The sequence below is a fragment of the Coffea eugenioides genome, chromosome 11 (assembly GCF_003713205.1).
Source record: "Coffea eugenioides isolate CCC68of chromosome 11, Ceug_1.0, whole genome shotgun sequence".
Lineage (NCBI taxonomy): Eukaryota > Viridiplantae > Streptophyta > Magnoliopsida > Gentianales > Rubiaceae > Coffea > Coffea eugenioides.
This window is the reverse complement of record NC_040045.1, coordinates 2,464,766-2,488,187: the sequence shown is the minus strand read 5'-3', so window position 1 is coordinate 2,488,187 and position 23,422 is coordinate 2,464,766. Positions and strand designations below refer to the sequence as shown.

The 23,422-nt window shown below is 40.6% G+C and overlaps 2 protein-coding genes and 1 non-coding gene across 3 annotated transcripts; 2 read left to right on the top strand and 1 right to left on the bottom strand.

Moving 5' to 3' along the window:
• The first annotated feature begins 6,728 nt into the window (after positions 1-6,728).
• LOC113751499 lies at positions 6,729-15,758 on the top strand. Its single transcript, XM_027295529.1, has 3 exons — positions 6,729-7,059; positions 14,280-14,412; positions 14,657-15,758. Exons 1-3 carry the CDS (start codon positions 6,729-6,731, stop codon positions 15,756-15,758), a joined length of 1,566 nt encoding a protein of 521 aa, XP_027151330.1.
• Positions 14,502-14,608, bottom strand: LOC113754551. The gene has a single exon (XR_003465234.1). It is a non-coding gene; the product is annotated as a small nucleolar RNA R71 (small nucleolar RNA).
• A 4,955-nt stretch (positions 15,759-20,713) lies between the features above and the next one.
• On the top strand, positions 20,714-21,227 carry LOC113754119 (60S acidic ribosomal protein P2A-like). Its single transcript, XM_027298459.1, has one exon. The coding sequence runs from the start codon at positions 20,747-20,749 to the stop codon at positions 21,086-21,088; it is 342 nt and encodes a 113-aa protein (XP_027154260.1). The 5' UTR covers positions 20,714-20,746; the 3' UTR covers positions 21,089-21,227.
• Positions 21,228-23,422: the final 2,195 nt, after the last annotated feature.

Sequence of the window (23,422 nt, the reverse complement as noted above, 5' to 3'; positions counted from 1 at the left end):
TTAGGAAAGTTTCCTAAAAATAGATGAGAGACTTTAAGAAAGTTTCCAAAAAAAATGGATGAGAGAGTTTAGGAAAGTTTCCTAAAAAATGGATGAGAGAATTTAGGAAAGTTTCCAAAAAAAAATGGATGAGAGAGTTTGGGAAAGTTTCCTAAAAAGGTAGGAGAGAGAGTGTCCAAGTGAGTACAAAGAAACCCTAGCCGCAAGTAGAAAACCCTAGCCGCAAGGATAACCCTAGCAAGATAAGGAAACCCTAGCAGCCGTCACGTTATTGTTCTTGCTGCCCAAGCGACAACCAACTAACGAGACAGATTTGGGAGCAACGTTGAAACACCAACAACCAGAATTTTTTATGCAACAAACGACTCAAACGCAAGAAACAAGTTGTGGACAGAAATTATCAACAAACTAGACACAACACAAAGGAGATAACACACCAACAGATTTTTGTGTTCGGATGAACAGTGTCGTATGAACAGTGACATTTTTTTTTTAAAACCAAGGCAGCGGAGAAATAAGGAAAACTAGGACAAGACTACGGATATAACGGAAGATACCTCCACCAAAGCTCTGATACCAACTGATACGTTCCTCGATCAACACGTTTCGAGACACGTAGCACGTTTGCCCAAGGATCTAGCGAGGATGTCCAACGCTTGGAATTGCGGGATCTAGAACCAAACGGACGACACGATTTGATTCAAGACGGTAGACGACACTCCGATGAAGGTGAATACTCCAGGGGAATAGGTCGGTAGAACAATCTAGGACAGGACGCAAGACTGCTCAAAACCCTTGCCAAAGCAAGTAAAGGGGTCGAATCTCTCTCTCAAGAAGAATCGAAAATATGCAAAACTTTATTGATAAAACGTCTACCTAAAACCTTACAAAGCAACCCTATTTATAGGCTAAAGTGACTGAAACCCTAAAGGGACTAGGAAAGGGAAAAGTCGGCCCATGGTCTTGGGACAAGATGGGCCGGCCCATGCTCTTACTTAAACACTAATCAATTGCTAAATAACTACTAAGGCCTAAGGCCCTATTCGGCCAACTCATTTGGAGGCCCACTTGAGTCTTCATGGGCTTGGGTCATGGTGTAGATAACTCGATTAAAATCCTTCAAGCCTTCAATATCTCTATGGACTCCATGTTGGTTTTGGACAATTCGAACAAGGGCTTGGAGGGATTCTTTGAAGAGCTTGGCTCGTGCACGTGTGACTGGGCCCAATGGAACTCGGACTGGGTCATTACTTGGGCTAAGGTCCGTGCACACATCAGTCCCCTCCACTTTAGCAGGATTTGTCCTCAAATCTGGATGGAAATGAATGACACGAACAAGGGTTGGTATCATGGCTCCAGTGGCTCCTCTTGTTCGTATCACCTTCCTCAGGTGGCGTCGCTCGTCGTCCACTGCCAAGACGACCTCATCAGGGTAGCCGTCGTATAGCAACACTGACAAGGTCTGCACAACACCTGACCAAATGGGGAATACGAAGTGTAGGGCTCCCCGGGACTTTGCCGTTGTCGGATCACCCGCCTACGCATCACCCGGTTCTCTGGGGCCCTCGCACTCGGAGGTCTCGGTCCCGGTCCCACGCCGCTGGGTCCCGCACCGCTAGAACTGCTCGAATCCAAACCTACAAACATTAATTCGTTAGCTCACCGGCATTTCAGCTTAAAATATATCATTCATCTTAAAAGAATCAAATATGCCTAGTGCCTATCACGTATGTCCCACTTGCCCAAGTCCTCTAACCTAAGCGCTCTGATACCACCTATGACGTCCCCACTTCTTCCAAGGGCGAACCCTAGGGTATCGGTGGGACGCCTGCCTAGCTCGCGCTAGGACTCAAAAATTTCAAAACAATAAAAGCTAGACAAACCAAAAGAGTACGATTTACGATATATACAAACCCCAAATGGTCTATTTGCGTCCTCAAAAGTATCCAGTCAAACCACTATAATACATTATGATAACAACCAGCAGGAAATAGACCCTAAGGAGGGTCCTTATACAAACCACCAAAACAATAACAAACACCTTAATTGTCCAACTATTACAAACTAAACCTAACTATACTAGTGAATGTGCCAAGGAGTTTTCCCGCGTCGCCCCTGCTAAGGAAAACAAAGCAAACGGGGTAAGCTATACGCTTAGTAAGTAAACAGGGGTAAAATCATAAATTACACATTTAGATAAACAACTATTTCACAAAAAGTCAAGTCAAGTGCAAAAGCCACAATACAAATGAAGGATACAGGTTGGCTCCAAAGCCAAGTCGTTTGCCATGCGTGATCTCCTGCTGACACTCCGTCGACCACAACTAAGGTCCGTAGTACTCCACTTGTACTCCCACCTAACACCTTATCACCCTCACTGGCCAGTCACCTCGCAAACTTGCTCGAGCGAACGAAATTGAGCTTGGTTCACAAGTTCGGTTCACAAACTCGGTTCACAATTTGAACCTACAAACTTGGTTCACATTCTCGGTGAACCGGATTCACAAACTTGGTGACCTCAGACTAGGTTGGACTGGCTTCGACCAAGCCCCGGCTGGCTCGAATAGTCCATCTAGGTCAGAAGATCGACCCCAACTCACAAACGTCAACCCGAGCTACAAGCTCATGGGGTTCAAACTCAAAACTCACAAACGTCACCCCGAGCTACAAACTCAAGGGGTTCAAACCCAAAACAATTCATGTATACACATCTCATAAAGAAACATAGGTACAAACTAGGGTTTAGGTCGAATGTGATAAAGTAAACCCTCGCCAAAATTCCCCTTTTATTCACATCAAAACACATAAGCAGTTTATACACATAAACGGCTTGAATACTTACTCCAAAAGTACGTATAGCAAAAATGCAAGGATCACGTCACGTATACAGCTAGTAGGCCCCACCGACACCGTCTAGCCCGTCACCATCTGAAACAGAAGATTGCATCACAATATATCACAAATGGCTACTAACATGCATAACTCAAGTAAAACGGCAAAATCGGCACATGCAAGTGCGGAAACGGCAAAATGGACACACGCGCGCGCGGAAACGGCAAACGGAAACGGCCAGATTTGGTACCTAAAACTGTTTTGATCAAATTTTAGGCTATGGTTATCGGATCGAAGTGCATGAGATTCTGTTACGAAGCTAAAAACAAGGGCTACAACTTTCATAAAGGCACCTCAAGTCAGATCTCAATGGAACTAGGACAAAAATGTGCAAAACAGTTCCAGCCATTCCATTTCGGGTTATCAAACAGGCCCTGTTTGAAAGACCATAACTCACGACTCCGAAATCGGAATCAAGAAATTCCAGAGGCGTTAGAAAGCTTATTTATAAGGCAATAACGTTTGTGTTTTAACTAAACGCTAAATCAGTATGGAAAATAAGGAAAAAGAGGTTCAAAGTTCCTGTCAGAACTGTCCAAATCCGAAGGCAATTCTGACAACCGATCTTGTTTTGGTCATAACTGAAGCTACGGAACTCGGATTCGGATGAACTTTATACCGTTTCGAAGCTAAAACCAAGATATATATTTCTTATGAAGGGATCTACATCCATTTCAAACGTTATCAAGACGGACAGAACATGGTCAAAAGCAAGATTCAAAAACGTAACACAATCCAGTGTACAAAACAGGTGCAAGTGTTTTGGCTATAACTCGGGCTACACTGATCCGTTTGACCTGAAATTTTTAGGCATACTCAGGACTTAAGGGGCTACAACTTTCATGTTTTGAGAAACTTCTGAATCAGCATGCAACATAAAGAAAAACAGGACTTAAGTTCGGATTTGGGGACTGCCCTGTTCCAGTTTTGCCGGTTTCGAACATCACAAACGCATGGTCCGTTGCTACAATTCTTATGCAAGTTTTCTAACCCAATCCCTACCAAATAAGCACACATATACTAACTTCTACATGGCCTACTAATGGGCCAAAACTTTCCCTCTAAGACCATAAAATTACCAAACACTAACCAAAATCCCTATCCTCACTCATTGGCACCATAGAACTTATTCCAACAATCTACTTACCAAACCCTAACCAACTAAACTCTAGCCAAGCTAAACTAACCTAATGGAGTCTAGGGTTTCATGGTCAAAATCTGATTTTACTAACAATTAACAACACAAGTGAAATTAACACATCATAGGCTTCATATACAAGCCAAACAATCATCCAAATCAACTTGAATAACTATGAAGCAAGAAACCCTAATTCTTTCATAAGCTTAACCGAAATTTGGGCAGCAATAAACCACTAAAATAAACCATCAATCAACACCATAAACACCACATGAATCATACAAGTTCATAATCACAACAAAACTTCACTTTCATGGCCTCAAAATTAATTCCCCAAAAGAGTTATCTTTCAAATCAAATGATTTACCTTCAATCCAACCTTGTTGATGATTAACCCACAACAATCAAGTAGCAAAGATATTGTCTTCAACTCCAAGACCAAGATGGAAGCTAGAAGAAATTGAACTTGGAAGAACTTTCCCTTTCTCTCTCTCGGCCTCTCACTCTCTCTTTCTCTTTAGTTTCTTTTGTTTTGTTTCTAATGGTTATCTTGCATAAGAAGATGATACATATAAGTCAAAGCCATGGAGGATATTTTCCATCCTAACCAATTACATAAAAGTTCCTCAATTGCCCTTTTAACCCCTTGCACTCCAACTTTACATTAAATCAACTCTAGCCCTTAAACATTTATAATCTTTCAATTAACTCCATAGGTTACTAACTTAATCTAATCCAAAACACTTGACCACACTTAATTACTTTACTAATCACCCTCCTACATTAATCACCTATACTTAAACATACTTTATCTCACATAAAAGAAATTAAACAATAACCTTTTTGTCAAGGGCAAAATTAGGGTTTAAACCCAACTTAAAACTTCTAATCAATCTTAACACTAGAGGTTTTACTCATTTAGGGTTTCTAACCTTCTTAAACTTATTTAACCTTTATAAAATGGATCAAATCCTATACTTACCCACACTAAAACACATACTAGCATAACTAACTTTAACCACCACTCGAACTTATGATTAATACAAAAACTAGGGTTTCAATCCTAACCCCAACTTAGGGTTTTCGAATTAGTCCCAAAACCTAATGTTACCGCACAAATAATGAATACAACCTAATATCAAACTTAAGTACTGACCGGGATCTCACATATTGTACTTTAAGTTTGAACTAGAATTGTACTGAGTTCTGGCGAGAGCTGGGCAGGCGTCCCGCCGATACCCTTTGGTTCGCCTTAGGGAGAAGTGGGGGCGTCACAGTTGGTATCAGAGTGCTAGGTTAGAGATCTATTTGGGAGATATATTAGAGACTTTACTTCTAAGAATAGGAATGAGATAACTTAGTTATACCTTAAGTGATATTTGAGCAAGTTAGTGACTCTAAGTTTCTAACCCAAAAATTGTGGTTGTTTTGTAGGGATGGAGAATGGAAATGAGGAACCTGCTGCTAATGGTAATGGTCAGGCAAATGGCCATGTGGAACTCCTTAGGTCTATTTACTAGCGAGCTCAGGGTGGAGGAGCTCATGTGCGTTACTCACCTTTTTCTAGGTATCCTCGATGTCTCTGTAGGGCGACATATGCTTACCCGAATAACCTCGTGTTTGCTCTTGACTATGAGCATCGCCAGTTGGTGAATATTCAATATAGCTCTACTTCAGGAGGTGGAGGAGCTAAGCCTTATGGTGAACACTCAGAGTGATCGGATTGCAGAGCTAGAGGGGACATTAGTAGGCGAAGTGGCTAGGGCTGAGGCCGCCCGTGATGAGCTTCAGAGAGCTAGGGCTTGACTTACTAGAATAGGCAAGGAGGTCCAGGATCGGGTCGTTGGGATTCTAGCAGACACTACCATGCTGATTGACGAGGTGATGGACGTTGTTCAGAGTCCGGCTCAGGAGGAGGATCCGAAGGAGGACCCTGAGGAGGAGATTCCACCTGATAGCCCTACTGTGGATTAGACTTAGAGTGATAGACTTTTGACTTTTGTGACTAGAAATAGCTGGGGTGATGCTAGTGCTAAGGCCAATTGTATTTTACTTAACTGTGTGACCTACTTTTGAGGTACTTGGCTTTACTTTAGTCGTACATGACTAAAAGTACTTTTGTGTGTGCTATATTTTTGTAATCCCCCATGACTTGTTAATTGTATGAACTTTAAAGTGTAAATAAATGTTAATTATTGTTGTTTCCAATGTTTTCATGATTGACCCTTATTTTAAATAATTTCTTGCGTAATTACTTTTATTTCTTGCACTAGGCATACCTAGGATTACGGACAGACGAAGGAGTGGTCGAAGTCGTGGGCGAGGGACTAGGCAAACCCAACCTCAAGGGGATGATCAGGGATTGGCAACTAGACTGACCCAGGGACAAGAGAATGTAGAGGGTAACCAAGTGGCTACTGCCATTAACAGGATGACCGATATCCTTGAACGGTTAGCTGAGAAACTGGATCCAGGACCACTTAACCAACCTAGGGTCCAGGATAGAGGGGAAGATAGAGCTTTGGAGAGGTTTCTGAAATTTAACCCACCTAAATTTACTGGGGAACCTGATCCCGAAGTAGCGGAGAATTGGTTGGAAAGAACGACCAACATATTCGCCGCCTTAGACTGTACCGAAGATAGGCGAGTGAACTTTGTTACTTTCCAATTCGAGGGAGTAGCACGTGCCTAGTGGGACATGATAAGGGGAAAGTGGGAAAGAGCCCAAACCCCTTGGAATTGGAAAAACTTTACGAGGGAGTTTAATGAGAAATTTCTTCCGCCTCTGATCCAAGAGAAGCGGGAGGATGAGTTCATCAAATTAAGACAAGGAACTCTTAGTGTAGCCGAATATGAAGGGAAGTTCACTAAATTTTCTAAGTACGCTCCCGAATTGGTGACTAATGAGCGGAAAAGGATAATGTGCTTCGTGCAAGGGCTTAATGTGGAGATTTGGGAGGGCTTGGCTGCAGCCCAAATTTCTACATTTACTGAAGTTTTGGAGAAAGCGCAGAGAGTTGAGAGCGCAGGTTTGTAATTAATACTTTGTCGACGACCCCCACTTCCCCGAAACGTACCAAAGGTCGTGCGATGGGACCTGCCAGCTTCTCGCCAGGACTCACTCACGTTCGTATTCACTTGCATACATCCGAGGACTAAAAACAACGTTAATTCAAGCTATAAATTTACATTGATGCACAATCAAGATAGAAAACCTCAATATGCCCAAACTGGTTCAAAGTGTATACAATCCAGATACAAAATATTCTATTCGAGTAATAGCGCGAGTACAAGTCAAAAGTCAAAATAACTAGACTACGCTAGTCTTTACACGTCTCACGCCTCGCTCGTACCCCTGTAAGGAAAACAAAACTAACGGAGTGAGCCAAAGCTCAATGAAGTTCCAAATATCGAATTGGCCATCAAACAAAGTAATAACAGTGTAATAGTGAAATAGCGAGCAAACAAGTCCAATCAAAGAGATAATACTTCAGGTAATCAAGAATATATGGATCATATTCACATATAAGGATACAGTGGCTCATGTCTCGGCTCCATCCCAACTTGATCGATTGGTAGTTGACACTCCGTCAACTTTCAAGTAATAACTAGTCCAAAAAGAAAACCCCACTTCACGCCAGTCTCCGTCCACCGATCAACCCCCTTTTCCGGGCCCGCACGCCACATGAAACACGGGTGGTAATACTCGAGTATACCGATTAGCCGAGGAGATAACACTCCACTCGACATTACTAGTTACCCAGGGTTCGTTATCTAATCGACCAGACCCTTGCCGGCTCGACTCGATTAACTAGCCACAGGGTTTCTGGAATTCCAGGCAAGAAATAATTCATACACATGTAAAGCAAGTCAATTGAAATCGATGAACAAGTGCAAGTCTCATTAGGGCAAGTGCGATAAACTACACCCCTGCCCTGTCAAATCACTTATATATCATGTAATCACATTTGTCAAAGAGAAATCACAAATATCAAGTTCAATCAGATATTTGGAAGCACTCACCAAAAGTAGTGCCTCTAGTGTTCGCATCGGGGTGGTACTCCTGGTTTGGAGTCCAAATCTGCGATAAAACTTGATTTAAGAACTTTGAAAATCAACTAAGGTTCGAAACTTAGACGTTTCATTCAATAAGAATCAAGAAATTGAAATTCACTTGGAGAATAGTTGTGAAACGGTTGCTCGCTTTTCAAACTGAAAAATTTTGTAAGATGTATACTTGGAAATAACTTTTGAGTCGAAAGTGCAAGGAAAACGAATTTATAGTGATTATTACCGCTTTTTCTAAGGGTAAATTTGGGCAGCATGTCCTTTGTATTTTCCTATTTCCAGCCATTTATGGCTTCATTATTTTCCTCATTCAAACCCAAAAGTACACACACAACAATCTAATTTCAATAGCCATTCAATAGGCTCAAGACAATACAAGGACAAAATCAAGCTAACAACAAGTGCGGAAATAAAGTTTAACAAGAGACAGATTTGATAGAGTTTTGCGTAACAGACACAACCAAAGCTACGCTTATCGGATTGGGGTGAAACTTATACCGTTTCGAAGCTAAGACGAAGGTCTACAACTTTCATGCAGATCACGTAATCAAATTTCTAGTGTAACCCCATCAAATTCCCAATTCACCGAACCAACTTCCAACTAACTGGCTAGTTAACCATACTACATTTAAATGGTCATATCTCAGGTTACCAAAGTCCGTTTAAGGCGTTCTTTGAGGCGTTGAAAAGCTAAGACAGAGTACTAAAACTTTCATGTTTTAGAAAATGGCTAAATCAGCACATATCATAGTGAATATACACAGTCAACTAGATGAACTGTCTAAAACGGATCACTGGATACATCCTAGGGCAGCGAGGGTATTTTGGTCTTTTCACAGGGTACGTTGCTCCGATTGGGCTGACATTTTGTAGGTAACTAAAAAACATCTTTCTATACAACTTTCATGTTTTATTCTAAGCCTAATTCGGCCTCTAACATCACGAACTGGAACCGGACAGAACTGAAGTCAAATTTTCCAGAAATCTGGAATTTTACGGTTTCAAAGGAAACTTTTTTCCTTTCTTGCTTCAATCACTACCACAATCACTTATATAAACTTAGATATAACATATACATCCATACAACAAGTATAGGCAGCAAATACCTCAAACGCTAACTCATGTAACTCAAGAAAACATACACTATATCCACCCAAATCATGATAATAGCTATCATCCACCACAAATTTAAGGTGCTATGCCAAGTTAAACAAGATTAAGTGTAAGAAATGGGGAAATCAGCATTATTACCTTGCTAAAGTGACTACCAAGAGCAACCCTAGCTTTTCCTTCCAAAATTTCACCAACACACCACCAGCTAAACACTCAAGGAAGGTTTTAATCGGTTTAGTTTCTTGTTTCCTCACTTAATACACTCAAACTCAAGATGAAATGGTGCAGCTCTCCCTCTCTCTCGGCCAAAGCAGCAGAAAAATGAAGAAGAAAGGCAGCTCCAAGGTGATAAGAAGGCAAGACAATTGGTCTTGGTCAAGGCCCTTAGTTGGTGAGGAGGGGCTCAAGGCTGCTCAAACTTCTAGTGCTCAGGTCATGCAAATACCCAGTGGTCCAATTACAAGAGCGCGTGCTAGGAGAATTCAAGATTCACTTCAAGCTCTTGTTTGCACGATTCAAGAACGAGTTGGTGATGACTTGAGGACCATTGAAGGATTACATAATGGAGAAACTACTCTCTACACTTTCCTTCAAATGGAAGAACCAAATGAAGACTAGTTCATGGAATACTAGCTTGCTAATTAGGGTTTTTTAGTTACCATTATTAGTTGTTGTTAGCATTAATAATTTCGGTCAATTTTACTTCACTTTGGCCGAATTCAGAGTCTTAATTTTAGTCCATTAGTATTTAGATATTTTCACCCAAAATGAAGGTCGTCCATTGGACATTCTAGGGTTTGAGTCCTGTAAGGCTATATATAGCCTAGGTTTTCATTCATTAAAGACAATTCAGATTTTATAAAATATTCGTGAGTTTATTCACTCTCTCTTGCCTCAAGAGAATTTCCTTTGAATACTTGAGAATCAATCTCAAGCTGTTCATTGAACTTATCAATCAAGTAGTCTCCTTGATTGTGGCGTTCTTCTATCTTTACTTTTGGTTCACTAAATTTGCTAGTCTTGGGTTAAGGAATCTCCTTAGTTCGTGGCTCGTGATTCTAGAAGGGTCAAAGTTCCGCAAATCATCCCAACTTGGTGTTCGTCTAGATCCGTCTCACATCAGTTGGTATCCAGAGCTAGTCGACGACATCAAGTATATCCCGTTGAGTTTGTTCGTAAGCTTTCTAGTCAATTTTATTTTGCAATTCTGGTCGTGTCTTCCTTTGTGTCAAGTCCGATTGTTATTACAAAAAAAAAAAATTCTGTCCGCCTTTGTTGTCTTGTTGAGTCACTCTTTGATTTCTTTTGCTTCGTGTCCACTTCGTGCATTACTTGTTGTGTGATTCTGTCTTGAAGCCTGCCTTCAAGTGTAGCCGTGTTTTGTTCGTTGCATATTCTGTTTAAATATCAAACAAAAACAAAAAATTTCTGCGACGGCTAGGGTTTTCACTTGCAACTAGGGTTTCCTTGGGTGCAAGTTTCTTGCCAAATCTGTCCAAACTTTAGTTTATTCCACCAAGTTGTTTTCATTAGTTTCCTAAACTGATTTTTGTGGTTAAACTTGTTTGGGGTTGGAATCTTGAAGAGGGACTACAATAATCTAGGGTTTCTTGAGTTTCTTGAAACTAATCTTGAAGTCTTGAAACTTTGATACATGTTTTGATCATTATTGGAGGATTGAAAGAGAACATTGGTTTGACATTAACATTCTGGAATTTTACCCAAAAACAGCCGAGTAATTGTGTGTTTTAGAGTCAAAAAAAAAAAGATGAAGAAAAGAGAAAAGGCATTCGGGTAGCAAGCAACAAAGAAAGAAGCCGAAATTTTATTGACCAAGCTGTCTTGTTACTCCTTGTTCCAAACCAAACCAGAAACTACACCAGGAAAAAAAAAGAAAAAAAAGAAAAGAAACTCAAAAATTCTGTCCAACCTCTTCTTGAAAGTCTCGAACACCTTGCGTCTTGATCACTTGAACAACCCTTGCTTGAGGTTCTTGATTATCTTGGGCCTTAAAAACTTGCACTTGCCTTCGTATACAAAGTTTCTTGTACGTTCTTGCATCCATACGGGGCTTCCTTGGTTTAGGAGTAAATCTCTTGGGAATTTCTTGAGCAAGCCGCTTGGGGGACTCTTGCGTGACAATACTCTCGTTGTCTTGAGAAGCCATTTCCTTGAAACAAGAAACAAAACTGTCGTGGCCTTGTCTAAGGAAGAGAGAACAGAATTGTGCGTTGCGTCTTGAAGGAGAAAGGCCGAATTGTTGGCAAGCTAAGGACGACTGGAGAGAGGAAATTTTAGTGAGGGATAGTCGACTTTTTGAAGGCTTCAAGAAGACAAGAAATCTGGAATTTTTTTCGTGGAAGCTATTCTGATTTGATAAGGTAACAAATCTGGAAATTTTCAGCGGTTAGGAAGCTACCAAATTCTGTTTTGCAGCCGACTTTGGAAGGTTTAAAAGGAGCAGAAATCTGGAAATTTTTTTAGCTACCAAATTCTGTTTTGCAGCCGACTTTGGGAGGTTTCAAAAGAGAAGGAAATCTGGAATTTTTTTGGGAACAATTCTGATTTGTTATAGCCGACTTTAGGAAGGTTTTTGGAGAGGGAATCTTTTGGAGAGGGAATCTGGAAAAATTTTGGTAATAATTCTGTTTGGTTAGCCGACTTTAAGGAAATTTCCAAATAAGTCCAACACCTAACTTGTTTCCAAAAATCAATTGGGCAATTAAGTAAAGCACTTGGGAACTCCATCATCGTACTTGGACTTTCTTTTTTTCTTTGTACATCAATTCTTCCCTCTTCCATTCCTTATTCATTACTTGAGCTTTCCATTTCTACTTTTTGTTTCCTTGTTCTTTTGATACAATTGGGAGCTATTTTGATTAAAGTTTGATTGAACTTCCTTGAGAAAATTTCTGATTTCTTCAAAGGAAACAAACAAGTGGTTTGAGCAGTGAATTGGTGAGATCATTAGAGTGACATAAGCACTTGAGTGAAAACACGAGAGGAGTGAAACACTTAAGGGAGCAAGTGAGGCATTTTCTCCTAACAATTTGTCAAGTTTTGCAGGTTTCACCATGTCTCAGGAAACTGAACTTACCATTGCTCAGTTATCACTTAAAATGGATAATATGTGGAAGGAAATGCAGAGGAGATTTGACCAAAGGTTGGAAACAATCCATGAGCAAATTGATCAACTAAGTTCGTCTAGGGCTTCTTCTAGGAAATCTAGGGGAAAATCCACCCTGGGGGAATCTAGTGACTCCAATACTGATTCGGAACATGAGGCATACGAGCAAAGAAGACCAAAGCGAAACACAAGAGCAAACGGTGATGCCATCAAGGGGATTAAGATGCAGATTCCTCCTTTCCAAGGCAAATCTAATCCGGATACATACCTTGAATGGGAGAGTCGAGTGGAGCTAGTATTCGGTTGTAATGACTACACCGATGCACAAAAGTTGAGACTTGCCGTAGTAGAATTCACCGACTATGCCATAGTTTGGTGGGAACAAGTGGTTACAAGCAGGAGAAGGTGTGGAGACCCACCTATAACCACTTGGACTGAGCTCAAGAGACTGATGAAGAAGCGATTTGTACCAAGTCACTACCATAGAGACTTGTACCAAAAACTTCAAACCTTGACACAAGGTCAACGCTCAGTTGAGGACTACTACAAGGACATGGAAATCTCCATGTTAAGAGCTGATATTCAAGAAGATAGAGAGGCTACAATGGCAAGATTTCTCAATGGTCTGAGGGTTGAAATAGCCGATCAACTGGAGCTTCAATACTATGTGGAGATAGAAGATATGGTGGAGAAGGCTATCAAGATTGAGCAAAGGCTCAAGAGGAGGGGTACAACCAGAAATTATAACCCTCATCCACACACATTTACTCGACCATTCCAGCCTAGAAGGGAAGAGAGAGGTTCGAATACTTGGACCACTCCAAAGCCGAAGCAAGATCAAGGGTCAAGCTCACGGCCACCTTTTACCAAAACCGACTCCAAGGTTGTTTCCAAGCCAACAATTGAAACTTCAAAACCTAGGAATCGTGACACCAAATGTTGGAGGTGTCAAGGAGTTGGGCATATTGCAAGTCAATGTCCAAACCCAAGGACCATGCTTGTCCTACCAAATGGAGACATTGTCACTGATGATGAAGAGGAGGATTACAAAGACATGCCTTCCTTGGTTGAAGAGGAAGATGAGATAGAGGAAGTTCCAACTCAAGACAAAGTTGGATTGGTAGCAAGAAGGGCACTAGCTACTCAAGCTAGTAAAGATGAGCTTCAACGTGACAACATCTTTTACACTAGGTGCCATGTGACCAACAAGGTATGCAGCTTGGTGATTGACCCCGGAAGTTGCACTAATGTTGCTAGTGCATTGATGGTGGAGAAACTAAACTTGCCAACTAGTGAGCACCCCCGTCCCTACAAGCTTCAGTGGTTAAACAACAGTGGAGAGGTACGTGTTCATAAACAAGTTTTGGTTACTTTTCGCATTGGTAGGTATGAAGATGATGTTATGTGTGATGTAGTACCAATGCAAGCTGCACATATACTCTTAGGGCGTCCTTGGCAATTTGACAAAAGAGTTACTTTTGATGGTTTCTTGAACAAATACTCTTTCATACATAATTGTAAAAAGATTACACTTGCACCTCTTACACCTCAACAAGTGCATGAGGATCAAGTTAGTCTACAAAAATAGTATGACTTGCATACTACCACCAAGAAGGACAACGCCAAAGCTAAGAAATTGGTGACGGCCGACCCTTTTTCAAGCAAGTTGGATCACTCTCATTCGGCCTTAGAGCCCACACAGGAGAGAAAACCCAGCATGCTTGCCAGAAGTGGAACCAAGAGACTCGCTTGGTGATTTTTCAAGTGATTCGGATCGGGAAGAAGTCACTATGGCTAATACCCGAACATTAAGGGAGTTGGCTGCTCCCAACTTAAATCAGCAGGCTTTGTGCATTACTTTCCCAAATTTAGATGATAACACTCCATTTGAATTAAAATCTGGCCTAATTCATCTTTTACCTTCTTTTCATGGTTTACCAGGTGAGAAGCCGTATAAGCATCTGCAGGAGTTTGATGTTGTGTGCAATAGTATGAAACCCCCGGAAATCATAGAAGAGCAAATAAAAATGCGGACATTCCCTTTCTCATTGAAAGACTCTGCAAAGGACTGGCTGTACTACCTGCCACCAGGTAGCATTACCACGTGGGACCAGTTGAAGAAAAAAAATTTTAGATAAATATTTTCCTGCGTCCAGGGCTGCGAGTCTAAGGAAAGAAATTTGCGGTATCGAACAGCATCCAGGGGAGTCGCTTTATGAGTACTCGGAGCGATTCAAGAAATTGTGCATCAAATGCCCCCAACACCAAATAAGCGAGCAGTTACTCATACAATATTTTTATGAGGGGCTCCTTTTCAGAGATAGGAGCATAATTGATGCTGCAAGTGGAGGGGCATTAGTGAACAAAACCCCTCGGGAAGCATGGGAACTAATTGAGGGAATGGCAGAGAATTCGCAACAATTTGGTACGAGGGAAGATATCTCGATATGCAAGGTGAATGAGATAGAGACATCCTCTATCCAGCAGCAGCTGACAGAGTTAACCTTGTTTGTTAGACAACTGGCTGTAGGGAACGCATCTCAGGCCAAGGTGTGTGGGATTTGCACTGGTATGGGTCATTCAACAGACATGTGCCCAATGATCCAAGAAGAAAATGTGGAGCAAGTGAACATGGCTGGTTACACGCCCGCGCCAAGAAATCAATATGACCCATATTCGAACACCTACAATCCTGGTTGGAGGGACCACCCCAACCTCAGCTATGGAGGGAACAGGCAGTCCAATTTCATACCAAATAGGCAGCAAGGATACCAGCAGCAGTACCAACCCCGACCACCTCCACCACCGAGCTCTAGCCCATCTTTGGAGGAGATGATGAAGCAATTTATAGCTACCACCGCGCAACGTCAGCAAAAGACGGATTCCGAAATACAGGACATAAGAAGTCAGATAAGTCAGATGGCAATATCAATCAACCGTCTGGAGTCTCAAGTAAACAGAAGATTGCCATCCCAACCTGAACTGAACCTAAAGAACGTAAGTGCAATGACTTTAAGGAGCGGGAAGAAAATTCAGGGGCCCGAACTCGTGACTCCAAAGGATAAGGACGAAGAGAAGATTGAGAAAGAACTTGAGGCAGAGAATACAAGCATAAAAAATCCAGCGGTACTCCCTGACCCGATTATAGATGTTAAAACTAACCCCCCTCTATTTTCTAGCAGGTTGGAGAAACCGAAGAAGCAGGACCAGGAGAAAGAGATCCTGGAGGTGCTTCGCAAGATAGAGATCAACATTCCCCTACTAGACGCAATCAAACAAGTGCCAAAGTATGTAAAATTTTTGAGAGATTTATGCGTCAATCAAAGAAGGTTAAGGGGAGATGAAAGGGTCATCGTGGGGGAGAATATGTCAGCGATTTTACAAAGATGCCAGGTAGGTTTACTGTCCCATGTAGGATAGGTTATACTTTGATTAGGAATACCCTGCTGGACTTAGGAGCATCGATCAACGTAATGCCTAAATCTATGTATGATTCTCTGAACCCCGGTCCATTAAAAGAAACTGAAATAATAATCCAATTAGCTAACCGAACAAATGCATACTCTGATGGGTTGGTCGAGAATGTGCTGGTTAAAATTAATGAATTGGTATTCCTGGCTGACTTTTATGTACTTGAAATGGATGATGACCATTCTCCCGACCCTTCACCTTTGCTATTAAGTAGACCCTTTTTTAGTACAGCTCAGACAAAAATTGACGTTAATAAGGGTACATTGTCCATGGAATTTGATGGAGAACTAGTCCACTTTAATATTTTTGATACAATGGAACATCTTGTTAACTCTCACCCTGTGTTTGATATTCATGCTATTAATCCCTCTTTGCAAGAATTTTCTAAGTTTGCTTGTAGGGATAAATTCAAATTTACTGAGAACAGGTATAAGAGGATGAAAGCACTGTATGAGGTGAAAAGGAGTAGAAAATTAAGGAAGAAGGCTGCACTCAAAAGCTATTTGGATCCTGGAGGAGGGCCACCGATTTCTAGGAAAATTGAGTTACACCCAAATTGAAGAGTGGTGTTCAATGTCTAGCCAAAAACATTAAAGAAATGCACTCATTGGGAGGCAACCCAATCTCTTTTAATTGTTTGTTTGGCTTTGTGTGATAGTTTCAATATGTTTTCCTTGAGTTTGGATTGGTTTCGGGCTTGAATTTTCGTTTTTGGTGAGTTGTAGGTATCTATCTGACTCGGCACGCCCGCGTCATGTCACAGGAAGAGCTCATGGTCAGAGAGCTCTCTTGCCCTCATGACGTGACCACGTCATGACGTATGGAGAGCTCACGGTCAGAATCGTTAGAAAGGGTTTCGCTTCTCTTGACGTGCCCACGTCAAGTCCCATGGAGAGCTCATGGTCAGAGAGCTCTCTTGCCCTCCTGACGTGCCCGCGTCACGTTCGCGGGAAAAGTAAGGATTCAAATTTAAAAAAAAAAAATTTCAATTACTTGTTAACTTCTAATTTTTAACTTTGAAAATGACCTATGCTCATAATAAGATTAAAAAAAAAAGTTAATACCAAAAAAATAAACCCAATTTCTTTTTCTTCTTTCCTTCTTTTCTTTCTTTTTCTTTCTTTTTCTTTCTTTCTCTTTTCTTTCTTTCTTTTACTCTGTTCTCCTGCTGGTCCGCCGCTCCCTGCTAAACGCGCGCCTCTAGCTCAGTGACCACCGCTCGTGCCGCCATCAGATCAACTCCAAAGTCGCGACCTCCTGCCCTCGGCCGCGCGCCACCAGCTAGCGCGCAGCCCAGCTTCTCAGCCGCACACGACAGCCAGCCCCCCACGCCGCCGCTGCTCCCTTTCTCTCCACGCCCGGCAGCTCCTCTCCGACCACGCGTGAGTTCTTCCTCCAATCTCCCTCGAGGCTTTTCACCCAGCCACGCGACGCCGCGCGCCGCTCACTCGAAGCCGCCGCCAGCAATCCGACGCCCGCTCACCCTTTCATCCTCTTCGTAGCCCACCACCGTGCGCCTCCCTTTCCTCTCCTCCAGCGCCGCCAACCCATCAGTCAGGTTTGGAATCAACTGGGCTCCTTTCTGTCGCTTTAATTAGTGTAGCCATTCAAGTAATTTGTTGGGGATTGTTTGAGTTTCGATGACCCAAGATTTCTGTGGCAAAATTGGACTATTTCTGTGGTTGTTTGTTGAATTGGGTGGCACTTGTGCCATTTGAGTTGCTTGTTAAAATTGGGCGCATTTATTTCAACTGTTGGGAGTGTTCTGTCCATTGATTCAAGTACTGATCTCTCGAGAATTTCTATTGCAAGTCTGGTTGGGTCAAATGTGCAACTGCCTGTTGATTTAAATCCCTGATTTGGAAAAAGCTTTATCTGTGATCTTGGTCTTTTCAATTGTGCCCATCGTCACCTGATTTACGGACTTAATTATCTCTTGGGTTGGTTATTGTCTTCAGTGGATTAGGTTCCACCTAAAGTTCCTCTACTTGCTCTATTCATTGGAATACTAGTCCCCTGTTGATTTTCTTTAGAGGTTTAGAATCTCTCTTGTTACGGGGTTGATACGTGGGACTACTGCTTTACTACTAATTTGCGTTTGTTGGGTCCTATATTTGTTGGAATTTCTATATCTTGTTGGGTGAGTTGACTGTGGTGGCAATGGTGAGACCAAAGTCTTCCTCTAGGTCTAGAGCCACTCGCTCTTAACCTCCACCCCAAGCTTCGGACGCAGGTTCAGAATTTGGAGGCCCGGATGATTAACATCGACAACAATGTAGCGGCTATGGCACAAAATCTGGCGGCTTTCTTGTAGCACTCTGGTTTTCCACCCCCAGCACCACCTCACCCTCCACTTTGACCCGGCTTCAGGGAAGTTTGGTTGCCCTCTCTCCCACTTTTGCAGTTTGTTTGTCACATTGAGGACAATGTGTCCTATAGGTGTGGGGGGGGCTCTAATGAGGTGCCAGTGTTTTTCTTTTAGTTTTTAGTTTTTAGTAGTTTTGTTTTTAGTTTTATTTCTAGTTCGTTACTTGTCTGTCTTTCGTTCGTTTCCTTTCTTTCTTTTTGATGTTTGGCTCTCATGTGAATGCGTTCAATTTGATGTTGGACTATTGCCTCTAATTCTACTTTTGCCATGTTTTTAAAATAAAAATGTATCGAGTTAATGTGATTGAGTCCAAAACATCTTTTTGGTGAATATCGGACTGCTTGACTCTTTTGATTTCTTTGTTAACTTTTCTAGGTATAGGGAATGACTGTTGGCATTTTAATGTGAATTGGTCCAATATTGACTCTAGTTCTCCATGTTTGGCAATAATGAGGCGAGCTGCTCCTATTTTTTATTTTTAGTGCTATTATTTTGCGTTTTTGCGTTGTTTGGCTGTGAATAAGCTTGACTGTACTCCGCTATGAGTTACTACTGAGTAATTGGGGATCTGCACCTAAAAGTGTCGATTCTCGCGTCAAAAAGTAGTACTTTCTATGAGTACGTGGTCGTATAGCGATAAGAGCTGAGTAACCGGGCTCCTTAATCTAAAAATATTGGAGTTCGCGTCAAAAGGCTTCAATGGCTAGAGACTAAGTCTTTTTGTGTTATTATTATTATAAAAAAAAGAATGAAAAAAATAAAGAAAAAAAAGAGAAAATAAATAGTGCAGGTTGTGTTAGTATGTTAGAGGTCAGCTTGCCGATTTATGAACTTAAAATGGAGATTTTGGTTAATACTTGGATTGATTGCTGATAAATGTTATGCGCCATTCCTTTTCCTTAGATAAGTTAATTTGAAAATTGAAGGAGTTCGTGGTTTAGAGGCTAATCGGGGTGATGTTTCTCGGATGTTGATCACTAATGCTTGATATATGATTTTCCTTGGTATCTTGGCAATATAGTAGATGGAGCAATAACCATTGTCAAATTTTTGTGCCTGTTTACTGCTTATGCTTGAGGACAAACATGGTTTAGGTGTGGGGGATTGATCGGGTGTAATTTTATTATTTATTTTGTTATTAATTTCCCCTATTACCTGACCTGATGTGAATTAATTGTAGGATTCTACTCATTTTTAGTATTCTGCATTTATTTCAGGGAGTAGAGTGAAAATATAATAACAGGTGCCAATTTAACAGAAAAGGAGTCCAGATGATAGGGCTTGTCCCAGAGGCATTTTGGGAACAAAAGAGGCGCAAGCCCTTTTTGGACAATTTGGGCCGAAGTCTTCTTTTCTTCTATGGGCCGCCGCAATTGAGATAGAGGGCACGAGAGACGAAATAGAAATTGTGCAGAGGAAGGGCACAATGGGGGGCTTTTTGACCTTTCTTTTGTTTTTGTTTTCTGGGTAGCTTTTGGTTGCCCTGGCATGTCAGGAAGCATTTTTGGTAGCTTTAGCTTTGACTTTTCCTTTTAGCCTTGAGTAGTTTTCTTTTCTCCGTATCTACCAACTAGATAAGAGAACAACTCAAGTTCTCCATTGATGCCAAGTGTCAAGGTGTCATTGTAAGAAGCAATTTTCGTTTCTTTATTTTGGCCATTAAAGAGTGAGAAATGTCTATTTGAGCCTTGGTGTCCAAATTCAAAGGCTTAATAGTTCCTTACTATTTAGGGGCTAATTGGTAAAAATGATTTAATTATTTTCATTTGTTCCTTTTGTTTGGTTTTTAATTGGTGGGAAAGGTCAATTGAATCCTTTTATGAAAACTAGCTCTTTAAATAGTTGCTAACTATTTAGGGTTATTTTTGTACATTTGAAATTATTTCTTTTATAATTTTCTGATCAAATACAAATAGTTGTAGACTATTTGTGGGCCTTTTATCACATGGGCTGTTTTTGGATTAATTAAGATAATGGAGTTACTCTTATTAGTATAACTCATGTTAGACCCGTTAATCAGTGAAGCACTATAATTAACAAGTGGTTAGTTTAACACTTAGCCCTAATGATTCTCTATTAATCATCATTTTTGGTCGTTGTTTAGCTTTCAGAACCAGAATTTCCTTCCCCTGTCTTCCGGTGAGATAGGTACCTATAAGTCTGCAAAATCTTCACTTTTCTACCAATTCCTCCAACAACTAATTGTACTTCATTTTGATTGCAACCCAAAAAATCCTCCACATACACGTGAAGATTTCTTTTGCCCCCAAAATCAGTTCAGTGATATTTCTTTTCCCTCAAAATCAGCTCACTTTAGGGATGAATCCGGTACCAATTTATCAATCATTTTGGTACTTGGTTTGAATTTAGCACTGAAACTCTCCTCTTTTCCCGGTATTTGATTTGAAGTGATGTTTACTTTCAAAAAAGAATTTTTAATCATGTATGATACAAGTACAGAAAATATAGGTATGTTTCATTTTCCTCGCGTTAAAACCCTATCTTCGGGCGCTGCAGCCGATCAGCAATCAATCTCTCCATTCTTCTGGATTTCCACTGTATCTCAGAGATGAAGGTGGTCACCGCATATTTGTTGGCCTTGTTGGGAAGAAACACCTGTCCCTCTGCCAAGGATATTAAGGCCATCCTTGCTTCCGTTGGAGCTGATGTTGATGATGAAAAAATCGATTTGCTTTTATCTCAAGTGGATGGTAAGGATATCACAGAGATGATTGCAGCTGGTAGGGAGAAGTTAGCTTCAGTACCCGCTGGTGGTGGTGCTGGTGTTGCAGTTGCTGCTGCTGCAGCTGGAGGTGCTGCCGCTGCACCTGTTGCTGAGGATAAGAAAGAGGAGAAAGTAGAAGAGAAAGAGGAGTCCGATGATGATATGGGCTTCAGTCTTTTTGACTAAGGAGTATCAAAGTGCTGGTCTTTTTCATTTAGAAGTTTCGTTATGTTTTTGTTTCTGTTTAGTATTAGTTGGTGTCCCTGATTTTGCTTAGGAAATGAGTGACAGAGATACGACATTCTTGTTCTGAAACAAGCTTTTTTTCCATCATATTGTTGCTTAAAAAAAAAGGTATGTTTCTATCTTCTTTCCTTCTATTCTGAACTGCAATTTTTCAGTTTGAATGTTGTTGCCTTCTATTAATTGCCTTCTGTTAATTAAAGACCGCCATGTGTTTGATGTTATGCATAAAAGAATCACTATGATGGTAATTTTGTGGATTAGCTTATGTTTGCTTTTCCTCTGTTTTTAATTTCAAATGTTGCATGATGATTTTAGCTGTTTGTTATGAATTGGAAGCTAGATTTACATATGTCTTTGCACAAATTAAATGAAGCGTTAATAATTCAGCAGACTCGCTAAATACTCCAAACGAGTCGGTCTTCTCAGGTACGGATGGCTTTATGCTCAAAACATTTATTTTCAGACCAAATCAAATACGCTACTATTATCGACTATTCACATCACACTAGCACGCATCGAGTTTTGGTTAACCATTTATCCAATTTTGCCGCTTTTAGTTTCCCGTTTCAAGTTATACGGCACAAACATCTTTTAAGGCTCGTATTGTATTCCGGCATTGGACACAAATGACAGACAAAAAATTTGCTAAGCAAAGGCTGTGATGTTTGAGCAGCTTCCACGTTTTATACTACTCAATTTCATTTTCTACATTCTTTTTTAGACTTTTACTTTTTTCCATTTGGACGGCAATTTTCTACATTCTTTTTTAGACTTTTTACTTTTTTTCATGGTTAGTTTATGTAATTTACGGTTGTGATTTGCATATTATTTACCTCTTGAACCTATATATACATTATGACCTTTTAGCAAATTATCCTCGTTATTACAGCAAATTCAAAAAATAAAAAAAATCAATAAATAGTAATTTTTTAATCCATAATTAAGTTGGTCATATTAGTGGGTAGGCCAGTGCGTAGCACGGCCAAACCCATGCTAGTGTTAGGAGAAGCAAAAACAATGGAGTACTTCCAGTAGCTTTTCTTTTCAGTCAGTATTCCATCGAATCGAGTTTACCATTTCCCAATTGATGGCCGCGGTTTCCTCGCCAATTTCGTATGGTTTTTTCTCATTGAACATGAACTAACTCTCTCACTCTAGTTAAGGGACAACGGAGGCTTTGGTTCACAAGACTAAAAATTGTGAGATTGATTTAATTTTATCTTTTTCTTTTATTTATTGGTATTCGCATATTTCTTGATTATAGTACATGTGATTATTGAATTAATTGGTTGTCTTGGATCCGGATACTTAGTTAATTTAATAATCTATTGTCAATTGAGATATTAAATCCGTAATTGTTTAATTGCCTCAAAATAGTGACAACTGACATGATTAAATTTGTGTCAGGGGAATATGCGGGCTAATCTAAAATAACCCTGGTAGCGCATTATTTAGTTAGAATAGGGCTTCTCTAATACTTAAGGCAATTGAGAAATTAAATCTTACGGGCGTACCTAGGATTATTTTCTAATTAGAGCAGTGATTAACGGGCGTACCTTGATCACCGACATAGTAAGGAGGGGTTGACTGTCATTGCTTGTTTGACAGTTATAACCTATTTATCAGTAAATAATTGGAATTGGCTTTGCATTAATGATCAATTAGGTGAACCATTGCTGAAGTTATTCCTTGGCTAGATCCTTAATTATCACTCATTAGATTTTAGTAAATTGTTATTTAATTTCTAGTTGGCTATTTTATTTTTATTTTTATTATTTTACTTTTAGTTGAATTGTTTAAATTGTCACCCCTGATATAAAAACACCTCCCTTGTCACTGTGAATTTGGAAAGGAACAAGTACTCCCAGTCCCTGTGGATTCGACCCTACTTACCACTATCTACAGAAATTTACTTTAGTTGAGCAGGTTTGTTTTATTGCACAGGCTTCGACACCCTGTCAGTGTTTTTTTAACGTGTGATACGGCTCTTTTTGCAGGATTAATGATTCAACTCTTGCAACTCTTTAGAATTAGTTACATTCCTGATAAAGTGCAGTCTTTGGTTGCAGAGTTTTCCAATGCTGAAGCCAGAAAATCTGGAGGAAAACAAGAAAATATTTGCACGGGTTAGTGAAATGGCAGCAAAGGATGCACACAACTGGCCTTGGCTTGGGTTCATCATCAAGGAGATGACGTGGTTCCAATTCCTGGTACCACCAAGAAGGATAACTTCAACCAAAATGTCAGAGCTCTATCAGTAAAATTAACATGAGA

Excerpts from the sequence above, each read along its gene's own strand:
- LOC113754119 (XM_027298459.1), top strand. The coding sequence starts at position 20,747 with ATGAAGGTGGTCACCGCATATTTGTTGGCCTTGTTGGGAAGAAACACC.
- LOC113751499 (XM_027295529.1), top strand. The coding sequence starts at position 6,729 with ATGATAAGGGGAAAGTGGGAAAGAGCCCAAACCCCTTGGAATTGGAAA. Across the intron at positions 7,060-14,279 it reads GCAGAGAGTTGAGAGCGCAG|GTGAGAAGCCGTATAAGCAT; the intron begins GTTTGTAATTAA and ends ATGGTTTACCAG. Across the intron at positions 14,413-14,656 it reads GACTCTGCAAAGGACTGGCT|AGATAGGAGCATAATTGATG; the intron begins GTACTACCTGCC and ends GCTCCTTTTCAG.